This window comes from Rhodnius prolixus, unplaced genomic scaffold (assembly GCF_049639745.1).
Source record: "Rhodnius prolixus isolate KJV_2025 unplaced genomic scaffold, Rpr scaffold_9, whole genome shotgun sequence".
Taxonomy (NCBI): domain Eukaryota; kingdom Metazoa; phylum Arthropoda; class Insecta; order Hemiptera; family Reduviidae; genus Rhodnius; species Rhodnius prolixus.
The window spans coordinates 28024604-28042833 of NW_027411604.1; the positions used below are offsets into that span (position 1 = coordinate 28024604).

Sequence of the window (18230 nt, forward strand, 5' to 3'; positions counted from 1 at the left end):
ACTCACCTTACTAAGTAATCCATAAAGGGCTAAATAGAGTGTATTGAGAGTTTTTAAATCATATGATTTAAACACAAAAATTGAAGTTGGAATGTTTCATATAGATTTTCCAAGATAGGAGTGGATTCCGCTTATAGCAAAATAAGCACTTGCTTAGGGTATCAAATTGTAAATTTAAAAATTCATGGGCCAAGCGTTGCAATATTTCAAAACAGAGCTGAAATAGTATAAGTAAAACGAGGCTCTAACGTCTAACATTAAATGTAAATATTACATGCAGGTCTAGTGACCGAAGACCTTCAAGTGCCATGAAATCCGAAGGATTGTATTGTCTACAGGGCATTGTACAAATCATTGACCGAACTCAATTAAATAGATAGTTTGATATTACTCAACTTTCACCTCCTCAAAAAGTATTATAAAATTAAAAATTTTCGTTAAACCGAATAAATTGTTACATTATCCAAGAAAAATAAGTTTTCAAATTAAATTGATGTTTCAGATGAAATAACGTTCCGAAACTCCAAAATTCTGATGTTTTTTTTTTATATGATGCTCTTTAAAAGCATCAAAACTGTGCTAGTGTATTTAGATGAATGGAACATTTGGAGGAATGAATTAATAAAGATATCTAGCTATTTTCACAGCAGTTTGGGGGAGGAGCTTTAGAAGTCTTATTTATTTTTATAGTTTATTATTAATTATATATAGAATTTACAAAATAAAATGTTAAAGTACTAAGCTTTCAATCCGCCTGTGGTGCCAGGTCGCATGTAGTTATTTCGCGAAATAAGGAAATAGATAAGTAGGTCAAATTTTGCGTCTAACTTCCCTACATTAGTTAACGATCATTGAAAACTTGTTATTTTAGCTTCTAAGAATAACTTCTTAGCATTGTGAGCTCTGTGGATTGTCAGCTGCCTAAAATACTGATTGAACTCGTAAACAGAGCTGGTTATAAGATGATTATTATGTTCATTATGGACATATTTCAGATTCCTAGTTGCTGGAAACATCTCTGAGCATTATAATTTAAGGAGAGATTCATGTAATTAGGGCTACATGTTATCCTTCTTTTGTAGAATTTGTGGGGTACAGAAAGAAAATGGGCATCTCTAAAAGTGCAGGTTACTTTTGCTGCACTAATGCTCTTCATAGAGAACAATTACTATTGTTATTGTTTTGCAATTGTAAAAACAAGTTACATTATTTTAATTTTAGCTTTTACAATAGATGAGAATATCTATCAAATCTTACCAATACACATCGCAGAAAAGAAAAAAAAATCTACTTGCCTCAAATTAAGTTGTATTGCAGTTATTGTAAAAGAGATATTGCAGTTAAATTGAGATTCATAAAAACTGGGTTAAAAGAAGACCCTTAGAAGAGTTGAGATTTATATACAAAAAAATTAATGTTTCTTTATTTTAACTACCATACTTTTACACTTATATACTTATACCTGCACGATGCATTGCAAATATTCCCAGGTTAATTTTTTTTTTTTATAAAACAGAATAGAGGAAGGGTTAAAAGTCTAAGAACATTTCTAAAACTTGTGCAATACTTATCGAAAGTGCTCTTAAATAAAGTAAAGATTGCTTCTGATTACTGTCAATTGAACTGGACTACTATCACCATAGTTACTGTACAAGTACGAATTACAAATGTAGTAACATTTCACTTAGAACTGGTGAAAACCGGATCTAACACACATTTCTAGTTACTTAGATTAATTAGAAGATTTCACATGGTTACTAGACAGTTACAAAACAAAAAAATTTGTTTTGTTAAATTGAACTGAAATGAAATATCAGTGTTTATATTTTCCTTAATTTAAATAATACCACTTAATTTAAATAATAAGTAGATGACAAGGGAAGATGGAATCTGGGAGAAGAAATCTGCGGAAAAATATTTGAACCCGTATGATGGGATGACCAAAAGAAAGTGAGCACCAATCATGAACATATGCGCTGATGGATTTGTTCAGGATGGCTGATGGAACAGATCTTGGCAGACTTAGATGGTTGCTACATCCTAGAATGGATGGGGGAGGGGGATTGAATTACTTTAGATTTAAAACTTACAATTTTAAAAAAGGATTCAATTTTTTTTTTTTTTTAAATCCACATCTTCAGTTAAGTATTTGAATGTACAAATGTGCTCAGTTTGTGTTGACCAACTAAAGGCTGGAACTAAAGGTTACAAAAAAGAGAGGTTATATCTCTAATAAGAATTTACAGTGCAAATAACTAATGTTTTATCTACTTTTCATCTAATTCTCATTGCTTTTCTCAAAATATGGCTCTTCCAGAGGGTTATTTCAGTGATAGTGATAGCGAAGATGAATGTTTAACATTTCCAGATGATGATTTTGCAAAGGATAAAAAGAAAATATTTGAGATTGATTTACTTCCTGGTCAAAAAATGATCAATGCCATATTGGACAGAAATATTGAAGTAGTAGTACAACTTTTGGAAGATGGAGTTGATGCCAATTATTCAGATAATTCAGGATGGACACCTTTAATGTATGCCTCTTCATTAGGTGTGGCTGAACTTGTTGATATATTATTGAAAAATGGTGCATCCCCTAATTTTCACTATAAATTAACCACCCCATTGATTTGCTTATGCGAATCAACTAGTTTTGATGACGATGGACTTATTAAATCTTTTAATTTGCTTATTGATTCTGGAGCAAATATAAATATCTGCGATGAAAACAGAATGACTCCGCTAATGCACGCAACTGCCAGAGGTCATATGAAATTAGTGGCACGTTTAATAGAACTTGGTGCGGATTTAGAAGTAAGTGATAACGATGGTTGGTCAGCAATATTTTATGGAGTAAATTCAGGCGATGTGCACATGGTGCAGATGTTAAAAGATGCTGGTTGTGATCTTAAATTAATTGATGTTATGGGAAGATCTTTACATAATTTAGCCAGTGCTAAAAATTTTGGCGTAATTGATGAAATCGTAAGTGATGAGAAGAAAAAAGATTTTCAGCAACAATTATTCAACAATGAGAAAATGTCAAATTATCAATTAATTATGTTTGACTTACCAAATTACAATAATTCTGATTTCGATGGTTTCTCTGAAGACACAATAAAAACAATATTTGCTATAGGGTTATCTAATTTAGTAAGTTTATTCATGGAAAAGAAAATTGGTTATGGACAATTTCTCACCTTCGATGAGGAACAATGGAAAAGTATAGGAGTAGAAATGAGTTTTGATCGTAAAAAGTTGACTTCTTCTGCGAATCGTATAATTCAAAAAAAGTGGTCACAGGATGCTTTCTTGAAGAAAGAGGATTGTGAATTTTCAATGTTAAAATTGATCCAATGTTTATCAAATAATGTCCGAATTATTCATGTCTTAATTTCAACATTTTTTGCTTGTAAAAGAGAATTATCTATACCCGATAATAGAGCCAGCGTAAAGTTAAAAGTTTTGCTAAATCATTGTCTTGTAGAGATGAAACTTTTAAGTATACAAGTAAGAAAAATGGAAAATCTAATAGGAAATTTGCATCAGATACCACCAGCTGATTTTATTGAGAGAAAATGTTAAGATATTGTTATTTTTAATGATGATTTCTTACATGCATTTATTTTTATTTGTATATAAGTTTAATAAATGATTAAAATCTATAAATCTTACGAGTTATTTTATTTTTCAAATTTATAACAGTCTTAAGCATTTAATATTAACGCTGAAGAAGAAAAGAGTTCTGACATGTGTTGGACCTGGATCATGGAAAAGATACATTTAAACAGTGAAAGTTACCTTCCTTGCAATCTATGGTTTTTGTTAAATAGATTGGTGGAAGTAAGACAACAGAATCTATTTAAAAAAAAAACTATGAAGTTGAGTGTGTGACTCTGTAGGAGCTGATTTCATTTATCTTCTTCGTTTCTAAACCACGCCTTCCCTAACACCTGGTCATCTCAAACCTTCTTAGAAGCCTTGCCAATAACTTAATGTGCAGCCATTGTTAACATATGTACATATGTACTTGCCACAACATAAATCTGATAAAATTGTAGCAGCTAACTTTTTTTCAGGAAAAATTAATTTATTTATATTTTGGAGGAATAAAATTGAAGATTTTTGTCGAAACCACCAACACTAGCGATAAGAATGAAATATCTGTTAGAATTCTATGTTTGACATACTAACAGTTCATTATAAAAACCAAAAAGTTTTTAAAGCTTTTAGTAATCACACTTTTTTTTTAGTGAATATTGGTTTTAAGAGAGTTCTAGGAGATTGTTATTCCGCCTTAACCTCAAGTGCTGATTTCTTGTGAGTAAAGGTTCTCTCTATTTGGTAATCTTTTTCTAAAATCTTGGAAAATTTAAAGTCGATAATTCGAATTAGTATCAAAATTGAACCAAGCAAAAAAGCGTGTGAACATAATTAACCATTCGGAAATACCATTTTATTGGATAAATTTATTTAGTTTGTAACATTAAGGAAACATTTAGTGACAAAATCAGATTCTATTTTTTTTTTAATAAAAATCTTATCATTACAGCCTTTGCAGTTTACATATCACATTTTCCAGTACAGTCAGATCATTATAAATACATATATCTTAAACAAAAATAAAATAAAAAATAAAGGAATCTGAGTGTACTCAGAGATTAGAGCACTGAACTCCCCACGCGAAGATTACTAGTTCGAGTCCAGCTGCCGGCATTTAGATTTTTTTCTTTGTAAGAACCTCCTACAGCTCACTTTCCGGTAGTATTTACTGTAACAAAAGAACATTGCCCAGTGGCCAACAGTGCACTGTAAAAGGTTCCAAACACGAATGTCCTTAAGATTTTACGTTCTTTAAGTAATAACTACAGAACATATTTTATGACTTAGTACAATATTTCCAGTCCAGAATATGATAAAATAAGTTACCACTAAATTTAAAAAAAAAATAAGTGAAATAGAACATATTCCTTTTATAAACTCTTAACATCTATTTGCCTGTAAATCAACATTATCACAACATAATACAAGCTTGTTTAAAACAACACTACTTTTCATTAATTTATTACGGTAATTATTATATATTTAATTCTGGCCTTAATATGAGAAACAAAATAAATGTATGAACTCCGAAGGCAGTCGATTTGACGATAACTATAAAGAAAGAAAATGGCTATTCTTTTGGGTTTAATACCAATAGAACAGCTCTAAAGAACATTTCGGTAGCAAAATACAATAATTCAGTGACACACGCGTAATATTTTACGTTCTTCAATTTTTTAAAAATCACCCTCTGAAAGTTATTTTTTTTAATAATCTTAAAATTTTTTCATAGATTTTCTTTTTGAGTCAGTGAAATTTGATTTTTTGAAGACTCTAGAATCTTCCCCTGTTCCCATTTTTCAAAAAAAAAAAAAAAATTGTACAGTCCTACATTTGTTTAAAATTAATAAAAATTAAATTTTTTCCAAACTTCCGTAAAAGGATAGGAAGTTGCAAATGACCAAAAGTCGACTTTATTGAACAATTCATACGTTTTCCCGAGATTTTTAATTTTAATACACTAAGGGTTTCTTTAATCTTGATGCGCTTACTCTCATGTGCATGCATAATAGCCACCTGCACTTAAAACTTTTTCCGGGAAAATAGATTACAACGCAATTATAAACCAAACAACGCTTTTCCAAAAAGTTTTCGACCACAAAAAATCTCTCAAATATTACACTGAAAAATTAGTCAGATGAACTTAAGAGTTCATGATTGATGAAATTAAGATTTGCAACAATAAGTCGTATTACAAATCATTAATTTTTTTTGTATTTCTTTTTATAATTTTATTATAATTATATTATTATTCACTCGGTTAGCTACTGCCTTTAAATATTCGTTTTGTACAACTTAAGATATCCTTAAAAGAAAGCCAAGATAAAGATGTAAAAGCCAAGAACTTCTAAGGGTTAGTATGAAGTAATTACTTTTAACAAAACAGAAATTATGACTGAAAGCACAACACGACAAAATGACACCCATATTGATTTTTGAATATTTATATCTTAACTAATTGCGACATTCAGTTTCTTTCATTTAAACAACAAAATAAGGATAAAAGTACAAAAATAAAATTACTTACAATATATCTCTTTTCACTTATATTTTACCTGTAATGGTTCCCATGCTGACATAATAGATTTTATTATTAATAACACTTGTTCATTTGTCTCTAATTTTATTGACCAAATTTCTTCGAGTGCCTCTCCTTCGTTGAGAAAATGAAATGTTAAAGAAGTTTCAGTTCTTTCCTGTATAAGAAGAAAGCTTAGTTTTTAATCAAGTATAAAAGTAATCGGAAACATTCAAGTTTGGTTTGTTTTGTTCAAAAAACCAAATGCTACAGAAATTATTTTTAAATTAGGAGGTTTATAGCATGTATTGGAATTACTTTTATTATATTTTTGAAAAAACAAGAAGTTTACGTTGTTAACCTAATTTTTTAAACAAAATTAACATTAAATGTTGCTTTCTAGTAAGCTAGAATCAAGTCTAGATCACTAGATCACAACGCGGGAAGTCCCGGATTTATGCCAATTTGGCTGCTCTCATTCTAAATCAATTATGATAATATTATTTCAATAAATACATTTTAAATTTAGTTTGAAGCAAATTTTAAGGCTCTCCGCAAATGCATTCTAAATCTTACTTTTGTAATTTCTAGTTTTTACTATAAATAATCCAGAATGTTACATTATAATAAATTAAAGTAGCAAACTGATGAGAAATCTAAGCATAGTTTATAGTTAAAGCGCTTGCCCATCAGGCACTTTAAATACATATAATAATCACTTACAACGTCTATTAGACTAGCCATCTGTTGGGTTAGATGGATGGTTGGCGCTACTGTTGAACACAACCACCTTAAGTCTCCTGGGACTACATGGAATTCACTGCCTGTTACCACTAATCCAGCTAGCCTCATAATTTCCACATCTGTAATTAAATTCAAAAAATTATTAAATTAAAGAAAAAAATTAATAAATAAAATTAGTTTGAAAAAATTATAAATTACCATCATCTTTAGTAACACATATTTTTAAGCAAATACAAAATGACGAAACGGATGGATCTATGCTAGAGTGGGGAACACTTGAAGATAATACAGCTTGCTGAAGAGCCATTTCATTTTTAGTATTTACGTGGTTTTGAATTTTAAGTTCTTTTAACGAAAGTCCTGAAAAAGAAATTAGTTTTTTTAAAAAATGAACATTTGATAATATTTTCTCATAGGATTTTAGTTCTTTTAATTTATTAATTAGATTCCATTTAATTGAACTTAAGGTTCTTCAGTGTCAACAAATGTTTTATGAAAAACACAATAACCTTCTAAAAATTTAAAAAAGTTTACAGTCCTTTCCTTGTCCAATAATAGAACTAAGTAGGTGATTTTATTTGTATTCAGAATAGCTCCTTGCTGCCAAATGATAGGGTAAATTTTTTTAATTTCTTTCAATAAAATGGTATCATTCAATGTTAACCAATCACAAGTGTCTTCTCTGTATACAAGAGAATAAAAAAAAACAAACAAAAACAATAAGAACTGATATTTGTCTAATAATTAAAAAGATAGTAATAATTCTTAATTACTTACTGAAATTTTGTAATTGAATGTGATAAGAAATACACTTTAGTTGTTGAAAATACCACGCACGCATCATAATCGGCTCCCCCCGTTTTCCATAGATGACACTAAAATGTAAATACAAAAAACAAATAACAATGAAATTATATTATGTTAATGAATTCTAGGCATTTAATAAAATAAATGTAGGATAAATGTATAGATACTTTTACTAGAAGTAACAATTCCTCATTTTCATCATTAAATATGGATTGGTAAAAGAATAATTTAATTCTGACATCGACTTGTGTAAAATCATTGTAGTTATATATATCCGTGCTACATGTGGGTTTAATCTCTGATATGTTACCATTTTCTTCACTTAATGTTTCTGAAAAATAGTACAATATTTTAGTAATTCTGAATTTAATAGTTACTTTATTCTAATGTCTAACATTATAGTTATTATTTTTAAATCGAATGTACACGAGACTATAACAAAACTTTTACTTTGTATTTTGTTTGCAAATAAAATGAAATCTAAAGGTTAACGATTACAAATGAAATTTAATTAAATATTTCGATTTGAATTTATAAATGATAAATACGTAATTTATCATTAACGCGTGACATAGCAGAAAGAAAAAAAAAAAATTCTAATTATAGAAGTATAGAAGTACCTTCAATGAAGGTGTTCATCTAAAGTGCAAAACAAATCATAAGGGGGATTTCAGGATGTGGGGAAGTTGATATGTTGGTCAAATTGATGCCTCTTTCACTGAATTCATTTCTTTCAGGATCACAGCAGCTTCATAACATCCATCTGTTTTGCATGAGAGTTTATAGGCAATCTAAAATACCGCTTCTTTCAAGACGGTAAAATGCTATATTTAATAGGAGACGTTACAGTCCATTTTAAAAGAGTTAATGTGCTAATGACGTTCACCTGAGGGTACTATGGTTGTCAAAAATTTTGTTTCAATACCTTCACTCTAAATAATATTATAGAGGCAGAGAGTTTAGACTGTTTTCTCCTGAGATTATTGATATGTAAGGACTGATTATCTAATTATCTTATCAGACCAAACATTTCATAGAGCTTGGTTACCTAAGCAAACTAACAAATACTAATAATGACTAGTTTTCTCTTATCTTCATGTTGTTAAGGAGAATTATAGCAAACTGAAACTAACTAATGGTACTTTAGAAAAAAAAAACTAAGTTACAAAGAAAAGTAGTATGTTTTTAGAACGTGTATTACCTTGAGTTTGATTGGTGGCTGGTTCAGTTTCAGGAGAGTCTTCTCTACTCTCTTCAATTAAACATTCTTCTGGCTTTGGTTTCTTATTAAGCAAATTGTGAGTTTCATAAGTTGTGATTACACTTTCTGATAATGATCCTACGATTAGAAGGGTTTATAACGTTAATGATTGGCTAAAAAATTAGGAAAGTCTGATTAAAAATTAATTGGCTATCGCATTATAAGGAGGTTATAAATTAGCTGCAAATGAATTCATTTTAAAACTTTAAATTAAGGAATGCTTAAATCTGTTAATTAATTATATTTAAGAGAAAATAAAACTTTTTTTAAATTAATTTTTTGTTTACTTTTTAGTTTATGGATCATAAACTTGGGTAACATTAAAATGGAAGAAATATGCAGTTTTAAATTATCACCAGATTCTTAATTTATATTAAAAATAAATAAATACTTTACCAGACGAACTACTCTCTGTTAGTGCAGATAACTGAGCGTTAACTTCCATTACTGTGCCCAACTGTGGTACTGCCACAAACTGGCGTTCTTCACTTGACCTTTTTCTACTTGGAGTACTTCCTTGCGATCTATGTTGATAATGTAAACTTTGTACAAAATTTAAACATTATTGTAATAAAAAAACTTAAAAATTGGAAAAACCTTCACAACAAACCTTCCATATTCATCTAAAACTTCAATGCTACTTTGGCTGGGATTGCTAATGATCTCAATATCGCTTTCATATTTTCTTGGCGTAGCCATACCAGTGTTTACTAATTTTTGAGCATGTTCAAGAGAAGCTGCAGAACCTACAACGAAAACATTTTTTTTTTTTTTGTTAAAGAAAATTGGTCATTTTTTGAAAAACATTTAAAACAAAAAATAATTTCAACACAAACTTAAAGACTAAAAGGTTCTGACAAAAAGTAATTCAATTAGATGATTAGATATCTAGTAGCAGGTTTCAACTATTTTCTATGTGATATTTAATAAGTACATGCAAGGAGTATTTACTTCTTGCTTATAAAACAGATAGAATGGTCTAAGATTATCAAATTAATAATCATAACTGAGGCAGGAATGATATTACAATAAATACAGAAGACCACTAAGAAACAAATTCTTCTGAAAAATTGCATTGACGTTAGCACTGAATCTAAGTAACCCATGTTTAAGAGAAATTTTAATGATGTTGATTAATGTGAGATGAATCAGGGATGCACTAGATGATTTAGAACATCATTCAAATTAATCCCTTGCACTTCCACCCACCTATTAAAATTAGTATCGCCTTTTTAGTCTTCATAATCATCGTTGATTGGAAGAGACAGAAATCTTATAAGGAATAATGGCAATATCTCTTCTATTTTAATTATCGGCAATTAAAGACAATTGCACTACACACAAGTGACATACTTTATCCAGAATACTTAACGAAGATTTTAATTACTTGAAGCGCAGCAAACAGAGCAATTTTTTAATTATTTTTATCTAACACCAATCAAAATTAAGTGCTTACAAAAAACTACTTAAATATTATTGATGTTTGTAATAGTAACAATGTGATTACGGAACTTTATTAAAACAGATATTCGTGATATAAATTAATAAATTATCTACAGCATTATAACCTATTTTTTTTCTAGGAGTAAAATGAGCTTACATGAGATTTTAGATGTAGAAGATGCTGATGAAGACCCATTGCCATCTCTACCTCGATCTAAAGCTGCACACACCACAACACAAGATGCACCAGCATGCATATTATATCGTACAAAATTATAAGATCGTTTTTATTATCGTTATAACTTATGATTTATACTTGAAGAAGAATAAATACTTATTAAATTAGATTATGTATTAAAAAAATTAAAATATCATAATTTTGAGCCGAGAAAATAATTAGATAGTGCTAACAAAAGAAGCGTAGAAAATATTTTGGAGAAAAATCAAATTTAGTAAACTTTATCATAGTATCTTAATTAAGGTTCACTCTTAACTTAGAAAACTATGACAAGATAAACATTTAAAATTTATAATTTAACCTTGTTAGGTAGTTATGGAATTTTTAATATTTACATGGTTCATTCAAGAATGTAAACAGAAATTTGCAGTGTCACCAAGTAGAGATGTGGAAATGTTTTATCCGACACCTTTGGCACAGATATTTTGTGATATTCCGTGAAAATCTGTATGAACGGCTTAAACAAAAATAACCAGACAATATTCTCAAGATATATCGAATTTAAAAATAGAAGTTTGTTGGATCTCTATTGTCCTAAAGAGAATAAAAACAAGGTATTAAGCTATTACAGAATACAGAGTTTCTCGAAAACTTTTACGAAATCTAATTAAATCACTTTACTTAGTTTATTGATTTAATAAATGTAAATATTTGTGCAAAGCATGACAAATCTTCTGCTTCTTTAACCTTAGTTTAGGATAATCAGAATTTTTTTTAAGTTTTAACCTGCTTTGAGAAAACACCTGCAAAAATAATATGGGGGAAAAAAAGAAGGTTATGTTACTTGTTTGGGTGTGTGTATGTAGTATCTATTATCTTTTAGCTATTCCACTTTTGATTCCCCAATCACCTCGATATCATAATAAACTTCGTTGAAAGCTAAAACCTACCAAGTTTTCAATTATTTTTTTAGTGTTAACGTTTGTTCGTTACTTTCGGCCATGCGTATCGTTCCTTTCTTGTTAGATTAGTGCTTAATTTTGTTTAAATATATTTTATATGTTTAACAGTTACAGGCAGGCAAGAAGAGAAAAGTTTATAGAGTAGTATTTTGTGCAGATTATAGCTTTAACAGACAAAGCAAGTTTAACAGATATTTTAAAGGTATTTTTACCTTTATTCATTCAAGAAAATATGAAGATTCTATTCTAAAATATAAAATCTATACTTATACTTTCGTTAAAGCTTGCTGGAAGATTTCTTAAATATTTAGGCTGACTGGATTGAAATAGATCATTTGTTTAAAAGGGTATGAATTCGAGGAAGGAAGCAGATACAAATAGGAAAAACGGGGCAACTTAGAGTAGGGACATGAATGATAATATCGTGATTACGTAGAGGAGTATTATAAAATAATTTATTCCTAATACTTCGATTTAAAAATTCCTCAACCATATGAAAGAGCAGCTTTTACTCACAGAGAAAAGTAACATTCTGCTTCCTTTCAGATATAAACAAGAAAATTAATTTTTATAAATACAAACTTACAAATAATCTTATAAATGAATTTATTTACTTTCGTCGAATTGCTTTAACTAAAGAGCCAATTTGCAATCTGTATAAGATTAGTTTTAACTAGGGCGGCCTTAAGACCTACACCATTGCGACCCCTTTGGATCTATTGTGGCTCCCCCCATTCTAAAGCTCGCCCTCCAAACCCGTCCGTTTAATCAGTCTCCTAATTCTGGAGAGCGACTCTTGGGTAAAGCTCACAAGGCCTTGGTTTTTCCTCTCCGAGAAGTAACATCCTTAGCGAGACAAGCCCCTCACACAGACACAACACGTGTAGTGCCGTTTCCTTCTCTTCCAGACAGAACCTTCAAAGGCTATCATCCGCCAGTCCCTTGCGATGCATGTGTTTTCTGAGCTCCCTATGGAGGCTGTACCAGAGATTAAGCTGATAAGAACAGATACTACACTTAGATCTTAGTCAAAAGGCCGAGAAGCAATCTGTATACGAAGCAAATCAGACATTATCCGCAAAGCCTTTATTTGTCAACAAAGACTCAAGACATTTTGAGGAAAATCTTAAAAAAAAAAAAACTGTTAAAAATTACAAAAATACTAAATTGGTACCAAAACACAAACCCAAACAAGATATAAAAACACAGAAAATACCACACATTAGAATTATTAATAAGCTTATCATTAATTCAACTAAATATAAAATAATTTTAATTTAAAAATTAATAATTTACCAATACTAGATTGTGAAGATGAATGGCTGACTGGCTTGTCAGGCAATGGTCTAACTTCTGGGGGCCTAGGTTCTTCCATTAAAGAGACTGTCGCACTTGAGCATATTGTACATTTAATTTGTGCCGCTGAAACATATTTAAAAAAAAAATCAATCAAATTTCTAAAATAAATAAATAATTCCCTTACAAAAAAGTTGCTGAAATAAAGTGTAGTCTTACTTTTTAATTTTGAAGAGCTAGGTGTGGAGTGGACAAATATAGAATCACATTTTAAGCACTTAAATGTAGATTGATTCATTGCACTGAGCGGCCTTGATTCGAGAATACTGTACATTCTCTTAATCAAAACCTGTAAAAAAAGAGTAAATTATTACGAAAAAAGAACTAATTTTCTTTTTCTATCGTTAGTCTCATTTGTATGAGGCGTTTTGAGTCCCCTATGATTCAACATTTTCTCTATTGATATTATTATTAGAAATCAGTTTACAAAATAAAATAAAAAAATCAAAATTCTCAAATTTTGTATTCCATTAAGACTAACCCAACAATGAAAATGAAAAAATAATTGTAGTAATTTAAACTCACATCAGCGGACTTACTGACATTGTGGCAGCAGTATATGCTAAAGACGCCCCTTATAAAATACCTCGTGAATAGTTTATGTGTTTGTATGGCCAATTATTATCTGTAAAGGTGTCGGACCAGCACCGGACCTAAATAAATGTCACTAATATCCCAAAACGAAAAATATCCTAATACGTATAATAGTCCTTTTTCTAGCCTTCTGGTCTGAATGAAATATTTCTTCTGGAAATTGACTTTCAAGAAGTTCTAAGGAGTTGAGTTAAAAAGCACTCTAGCTTGGTTCTAAAGAAACATTAAAATGATCCAAATCTAACGATAAAATTTTAGAAACATACAAAGAGGACTAAAATAAAGATGAGAGAAATCATACCAATTGTCTATAAATTTTGAGATGAGTAGTCGTTTCGGAGAATTCCCAAATTTTTAATTTGACGTATAATTTGAGTCACAATCATATTTAAAAATCTAAGAGAAAATTAAATAAATACCTGAGCATCTGAAAATTCCATGATATATGTTCTTCTCTGTTTGTCAGCTTTTGCTGAATCAAATTCCAATTCAACAGTAAAAGGTTCATTCTTTGTTTTGACGCAACTTTGAACACAATCTAAAGTCCAACTTGATAAAGTTCTACCAGATAGTGGACTTTTTTCCTTGATCTCACTAAATACCATGTAAATAATTTTTAAAATCACTTAATAAAATTTAATTTGTTTTGTTTAAGGCATTTGCAAAGTAACTTACTTTTCCAGTAACACCAGCAAAATATTTTGAACATCAGTTTTGTCAACTTTTTGAACATGCCACATTTCCTCTAGAAATCAAAACAAGATTATTATTTAATAGAAATGAGACCAGAATATATTTCCATCAGAATCTAGATTTATCATGACTTCTTCTTCAGGGATTAGGCGCCTAAACGAGAAACTTTCGCTGAAACATTCCTCACTAAGTGGGTACTTTAGAAGTAGTTGATGAAGATAACTAACTTGGATTTAGTTAGGTAACACTGTACAAAATAGGCACCTAAGGGAGCTGAAATAGATATTTAAGTACTAACAGTAAGTAGACTTTGTGGCGAATTCACTTTTCAAGTCTAACCAATACGGATTTTTAGACTCTTGGGAGGCCAAAAACCAAGTCCTAAACTTATATACTAAAAAAAATAATCTAGAAATTAAATGGCAAATTAAGAGAGTCATCTATCTTTTAGTAAAAGTTATAACTTCGATTTTCAGAGAACTAAAACAAACTGCCTTATTAGTTCTAAGTATTACTTTTGTAATATTAGATCTAAGTATTACTCTTGGTTCACCCACTTCAGTGTGCTAAACTAAAATAAACAGTAGCTGCTATCCTTCTTAAAGCAACACAGTTATAGTAATAACCCAGGAAAATGGCAACTTAGGGGACAAACAACAAGAATCTTGTACATATAATAATCGGACATCGTTAAAAATAAAAAATAAAAGAAATCTTAAATTACTTTTTCCAATATTCACCTGGAATTAGGGGCTCTATTAAAAATCTAAAAGTCCGGATTTGCATATGCTATGCAATCATACAGATAAAATCTCCATACAGAAAAAAAGCTTACCAATTCTTGTAAGGGAAACTCAAATCAAATATATTTTTAGTTCTGCAGCCGAAAAAAAGAATAATTGTAAAAGGAACTACATTAATTTTATTCTTTAAAATTACTAACCTTCAATAATATCTGATGCACCGCTAGACTCAGATTCACTATCGAGATCAACATCCATCTTTGTTACTTCTTTTTCTTGCGTATCAACTGGATTAGGTGATAAATTTTCAAGCGTCTCACTAGAGGTTACAGATTCATTTTTTATATCAGTTTCCTCTGCTAGTAATTCACTTGTCTCCTGTATATCTTGATGGCTTTCTAAGGCTGCAATAGAATCACGAGATTCATCCAAATCAGCTGAATCAATTGAAGATATAGTTTTCGATCTATCTTTATCTTCAGTTGCAGAAAAATAATCTTGATCATCTTGATGGCTCTCCGTTGATAAATTAATTTCTTCTGATTGATCAAAATTACTTACAGAATCATTTTTATTATCACTTTCAGTATTTGCATCTACTGTCTTTAGCGATGCTAATTCTTGTAAAACTTCTGCTTGAATAAATTCATCATTTGTTGATATTTCTTGCTCAATTAAATTTAAATTAGCGTTGTCATCATTTTCTTGATTATATAAAAAGTCAGTTGCTGGCATTATCTGTTCAGTAATTTCAGTTTCCTCTTCCACAATATCTTCAGCATTATTTTCAACAATTTCACTATCATCTTCTTTGTTTTCGTTGTATCTTGAATCGTGGATTTCCACCTCCAAAATTCCCAAAGTAATATTACTTACTGTAGGTTCAATAGGTATTTTATTTTCAACCTCAATTTCACATTTCTTTTCTTCTTGCTGAAAGTAAATTTCACAGATGTTTAAATATTTAATTTGAATACTTCAGAAATTAGCAAATTAATTGGTAGCTTACCGTAAATTGCTGTGAAAATACAGCTTCATGTATTAAATTGTTAAGTACATTTTGTCGCTCGGTTCCAATTTGTACGGATTCCTCTTTGCTTTCTTGCAATTGACATCCCCGATTTTCTAAGTCTTCCACTTTCGATACTTCTGAAAAAATAAAAAAATGGAAAAACAGATATTGTCACTTCTAAAGCATCAATTTAATTTTTAATTAGACATTTTTAGGGAAAAGAAAATGGTTAGCATGCCCCATTCTATTCTCTTTTTTAACATGAGCTCCTCTGATTACACCCTGAGAAATTCCTTCATTATCGTGACGAAATGGTTTCATACACATAACCGGTAATGCTATACCTACCTTCAGTCTCAATTATTTTCTCTGGGTCGTCTGCAACGCTTTCGGTTATATCTTCAATAACAACCTCTCTCATTCTGTTCCCCTTTCGACTTGGCGTTTTAGATTTTGTTGAAGAGCTCACTGAAGCTAAAAACAAATTCTTCAGTAAAATACTAAACAATAGTATTTCTTTTCTAACTTAGTATTAGGCTTACCCTTGCTTGCAGTCGAAACACTAGAAGTATGGCGTAGATTTGATGAGAGTGATTCGTATAAATGTAAATCTTCGGGACTATAGGAACCCTTACCACATCTTACAATACCAAGACCACTGCCCATAACTCTCTGTTCTTGACTGTTAAGTCCTTTATTATCTATAACGAACTAAAAAATAATTCAATTTAAGAACAGAAAATGCTTAATTAAAATAATAAAGAAGCTGTTACGTCACATGAACTTTTTTTCAAAGGATTAAAAACTAAATACTTAATTACAAGTAATTAATGACATTTTTCTTAATTTTGTGAAAGTAATGATAATTTAGAAAAAATAAATATATTTATTCAAGTTCAAGGGAGGCAATTTAAATAATAAATATGTTATACAACGATTTGCCAAACATTATTCAAAATTTAAGTCACTTACCTGATGTGAAGCTGCAGTTGATCCAATCGCTGAAGCTAAGTAGTATCTATAATATTTGTTGAAACTAAGTGGTGTATTGCACAAATTAATCCATTGAAGGGATTTTAAATGTATCAATGGTGCCAGAGTACGCTTATCAGAAATCCAATTCCAAGATAAATCCAAACCTCTTAAACTGGTAAGATCCTGAAGCCCTAGTCACGAGAGAATAATATTAGATTACCTGATAATCTGCTTAAATGTAGATTTTTCATACTTTTTTACATTACACTAAAAAAAACATTACAGTAAAAAATGACGGTTTGCTATAATAAAATACTACTGGAGTATTTATTACAATAATTTACTTAACTATCCCTACCTTGAAGACTTTGAAGATAGTTATGGTTGATAAGTAGAATCTGTAACTGCGGGCAAGAAGCGGAGCTCAAAGTTGGTAACACCTCTAAATGGTTAAAACTAAGATTCAAAAATTTTAGATTGTCTAAACACTTCAGGGCATCAAGTCTCCTTAAATTAGTAAAACTCAGATCCAGATGTTGGATCCATGGCATTGAGACAAAAAAATGTTCTTCTATATTCACAGCACAATTTTTTATTTTAAGCGTAACTAATTCTGACCACTGTAACTTTCCACTTTTGGTAATTATATCAACTTCACTGCAATGGTCACATAAAAAGTATTCCAACTGTGGCTTCAGCACACTTAAACCTTTTACTTTATCTACTGGTACTCTAATCAACTCTAATTGTCTCAACTTTTTAAATCGTCTTATATCAATAAAATGATTATGCGAATGGATGGATCTTTGAGTAACTACAAGTTTCGAAATATTATTAAGAAGCTTTTCAAAGGATTCTAAAGCTTTACGATCTGTATGATAGATAATAATATCAGAAGGTTTATTTTCTACAATGTCAAGCACCGTATTGAACTGATGAAGTAAATTGGATTGAATAACAAATTTGTTTTCTCCTTTCATTAATTGTCTTGCGTTTTCTAGTGGATGCGCAATTAAGCGCAACACATCATTTATTTCATCCTGCATTTTGCATTCAGTAGTGTAGCATGCATGAGAAATTCATCTTTCTAAAATACGTTCATTTGAAAAGTACAATAATCAGGCAAATTTAAACTGTTTTATAATAATAATTGTCTTACTGATGTGTTGTGACGATTTGTAACGTTGGTGAAAAGTTGTCACTATTGTTTACATTACTTGTATAGAAATGACGCAAGAAGAAATAAAAATTATTTGTCAGAGCAATCAATGAATTTATCGATAAAAGCAATATTTTTTAAAAATTCCCTCACTTAACCAAGATCAAGTAAAACACTTAAAT

The 18230-nt window shown here is 29.9% G+C and overlaps 2 protein-coding genes and 1 pseudogene across 6 annotated transcripts; 1 reads left to right on the plus strand and 2 right to left on the minus strand.

Annotated features, from left to right (window-relative positions):
* Positions 1–1727: 1727 nt before the first annotated feature.
* On the plus strand, positions 1728–3667 carry LOC141454301 (uncharacterized). Its single transcript, XM_074128407.1, has one exon. The coding sequence runs from the start codon at positions 2305–2307 to the stop codon at positions 3583–3585; it is 1281 nt and encodes a 426-aa protein (XP_073984508.1). The 5' UTR covers positions 1728–2304; the 3' UTR covers positions 3586–3667.
* An 843-nt stretch (positions 3668–4510) lies between these two features.
* Positions 4511–18205, minus strand: LOC141454294 (uncharacterized). 5 transcript variants are annotated; one of them, XM_074128393.1, is made up of 21 exons: positions 18049–18191; positions 17248–17976; positions 16887–17080; positions 16457–16625; positions 16263–16388; positions 15912–16051; positions 15103–15835; positions 14142–14211; positions 13886–14060; positions 13032–13161; positions 12813–12938; positions 10534–10596; positions 9544–9679; positions 9330–9457; positions 8874–9011; positions 7840–8003; positions 7643–7740; positions 7375–7547; positions 7064–7225; positions 6845–6984; positions 4511–6299 (listed from the first exon to the last, which is right to left on the minus strand). In XM_074128393.1, exons 2-21 carry the CDS (start codon positions 17933–17935, stop codon positions 6144–6146), a joined length of 3909 nt encoding a protein of 1302 aa, XP_073984494.1. In that variant the 5' UTR covers positions 17936–17976; positions 18049–18191; the 3' UTR covers positions 4511–6143. The 5 variants fall into 5 exon arrangements, with proteins under 5 accessions (XP_073984494.1, XP_073984495.1, XP_073984493.1 ...); XM_074128394.1 differs by having other exon boundaries at positions 4511–4771; positions 6159–6299; positions 17248–18189; XM_074128392.1 differs by having other exon boundaries at positions 17248–18190.
* On the minus strand, positions 12436–12564 carry LOC141454844 (U2 spliceosomal RNA; annotated as a pseudogene).
* Positions 18206–18230: the final 25 nt, after the last annotated feature.

Bases quoted from the DNA above. Each gene is read 5' to 3' on its own strand.
- LOC141454301 (XM_074128407.1), top strand. From the start codon at position 2,305: ATGGCTCTTCCAGAGGGTTATTTCAGTGATAGTGATAGCGAAGATGAA.
- LOC141454294 (XM_074128393.1), bottom strand. From the start codon at position 17,935: ATGCAGGATGAAATAAATGATGTGTTGCGCTTAATTGCGCATCCACTA. The intron at 9,458-9,543 runs GTTTGTTGTGAA...TTATCAACATAG, and splicing joins GTTTTAGATGAATATGGAAG to ATCGCAAGGAAGTACTCCAA. The intron at 7,226-7,374 runs GTTATTGTGTTT...TTTCTTTTTCAG, and splicing joins CTTTTTTAAATTTTTAGAAG to GACTTTCGTTAAAAGAACTT.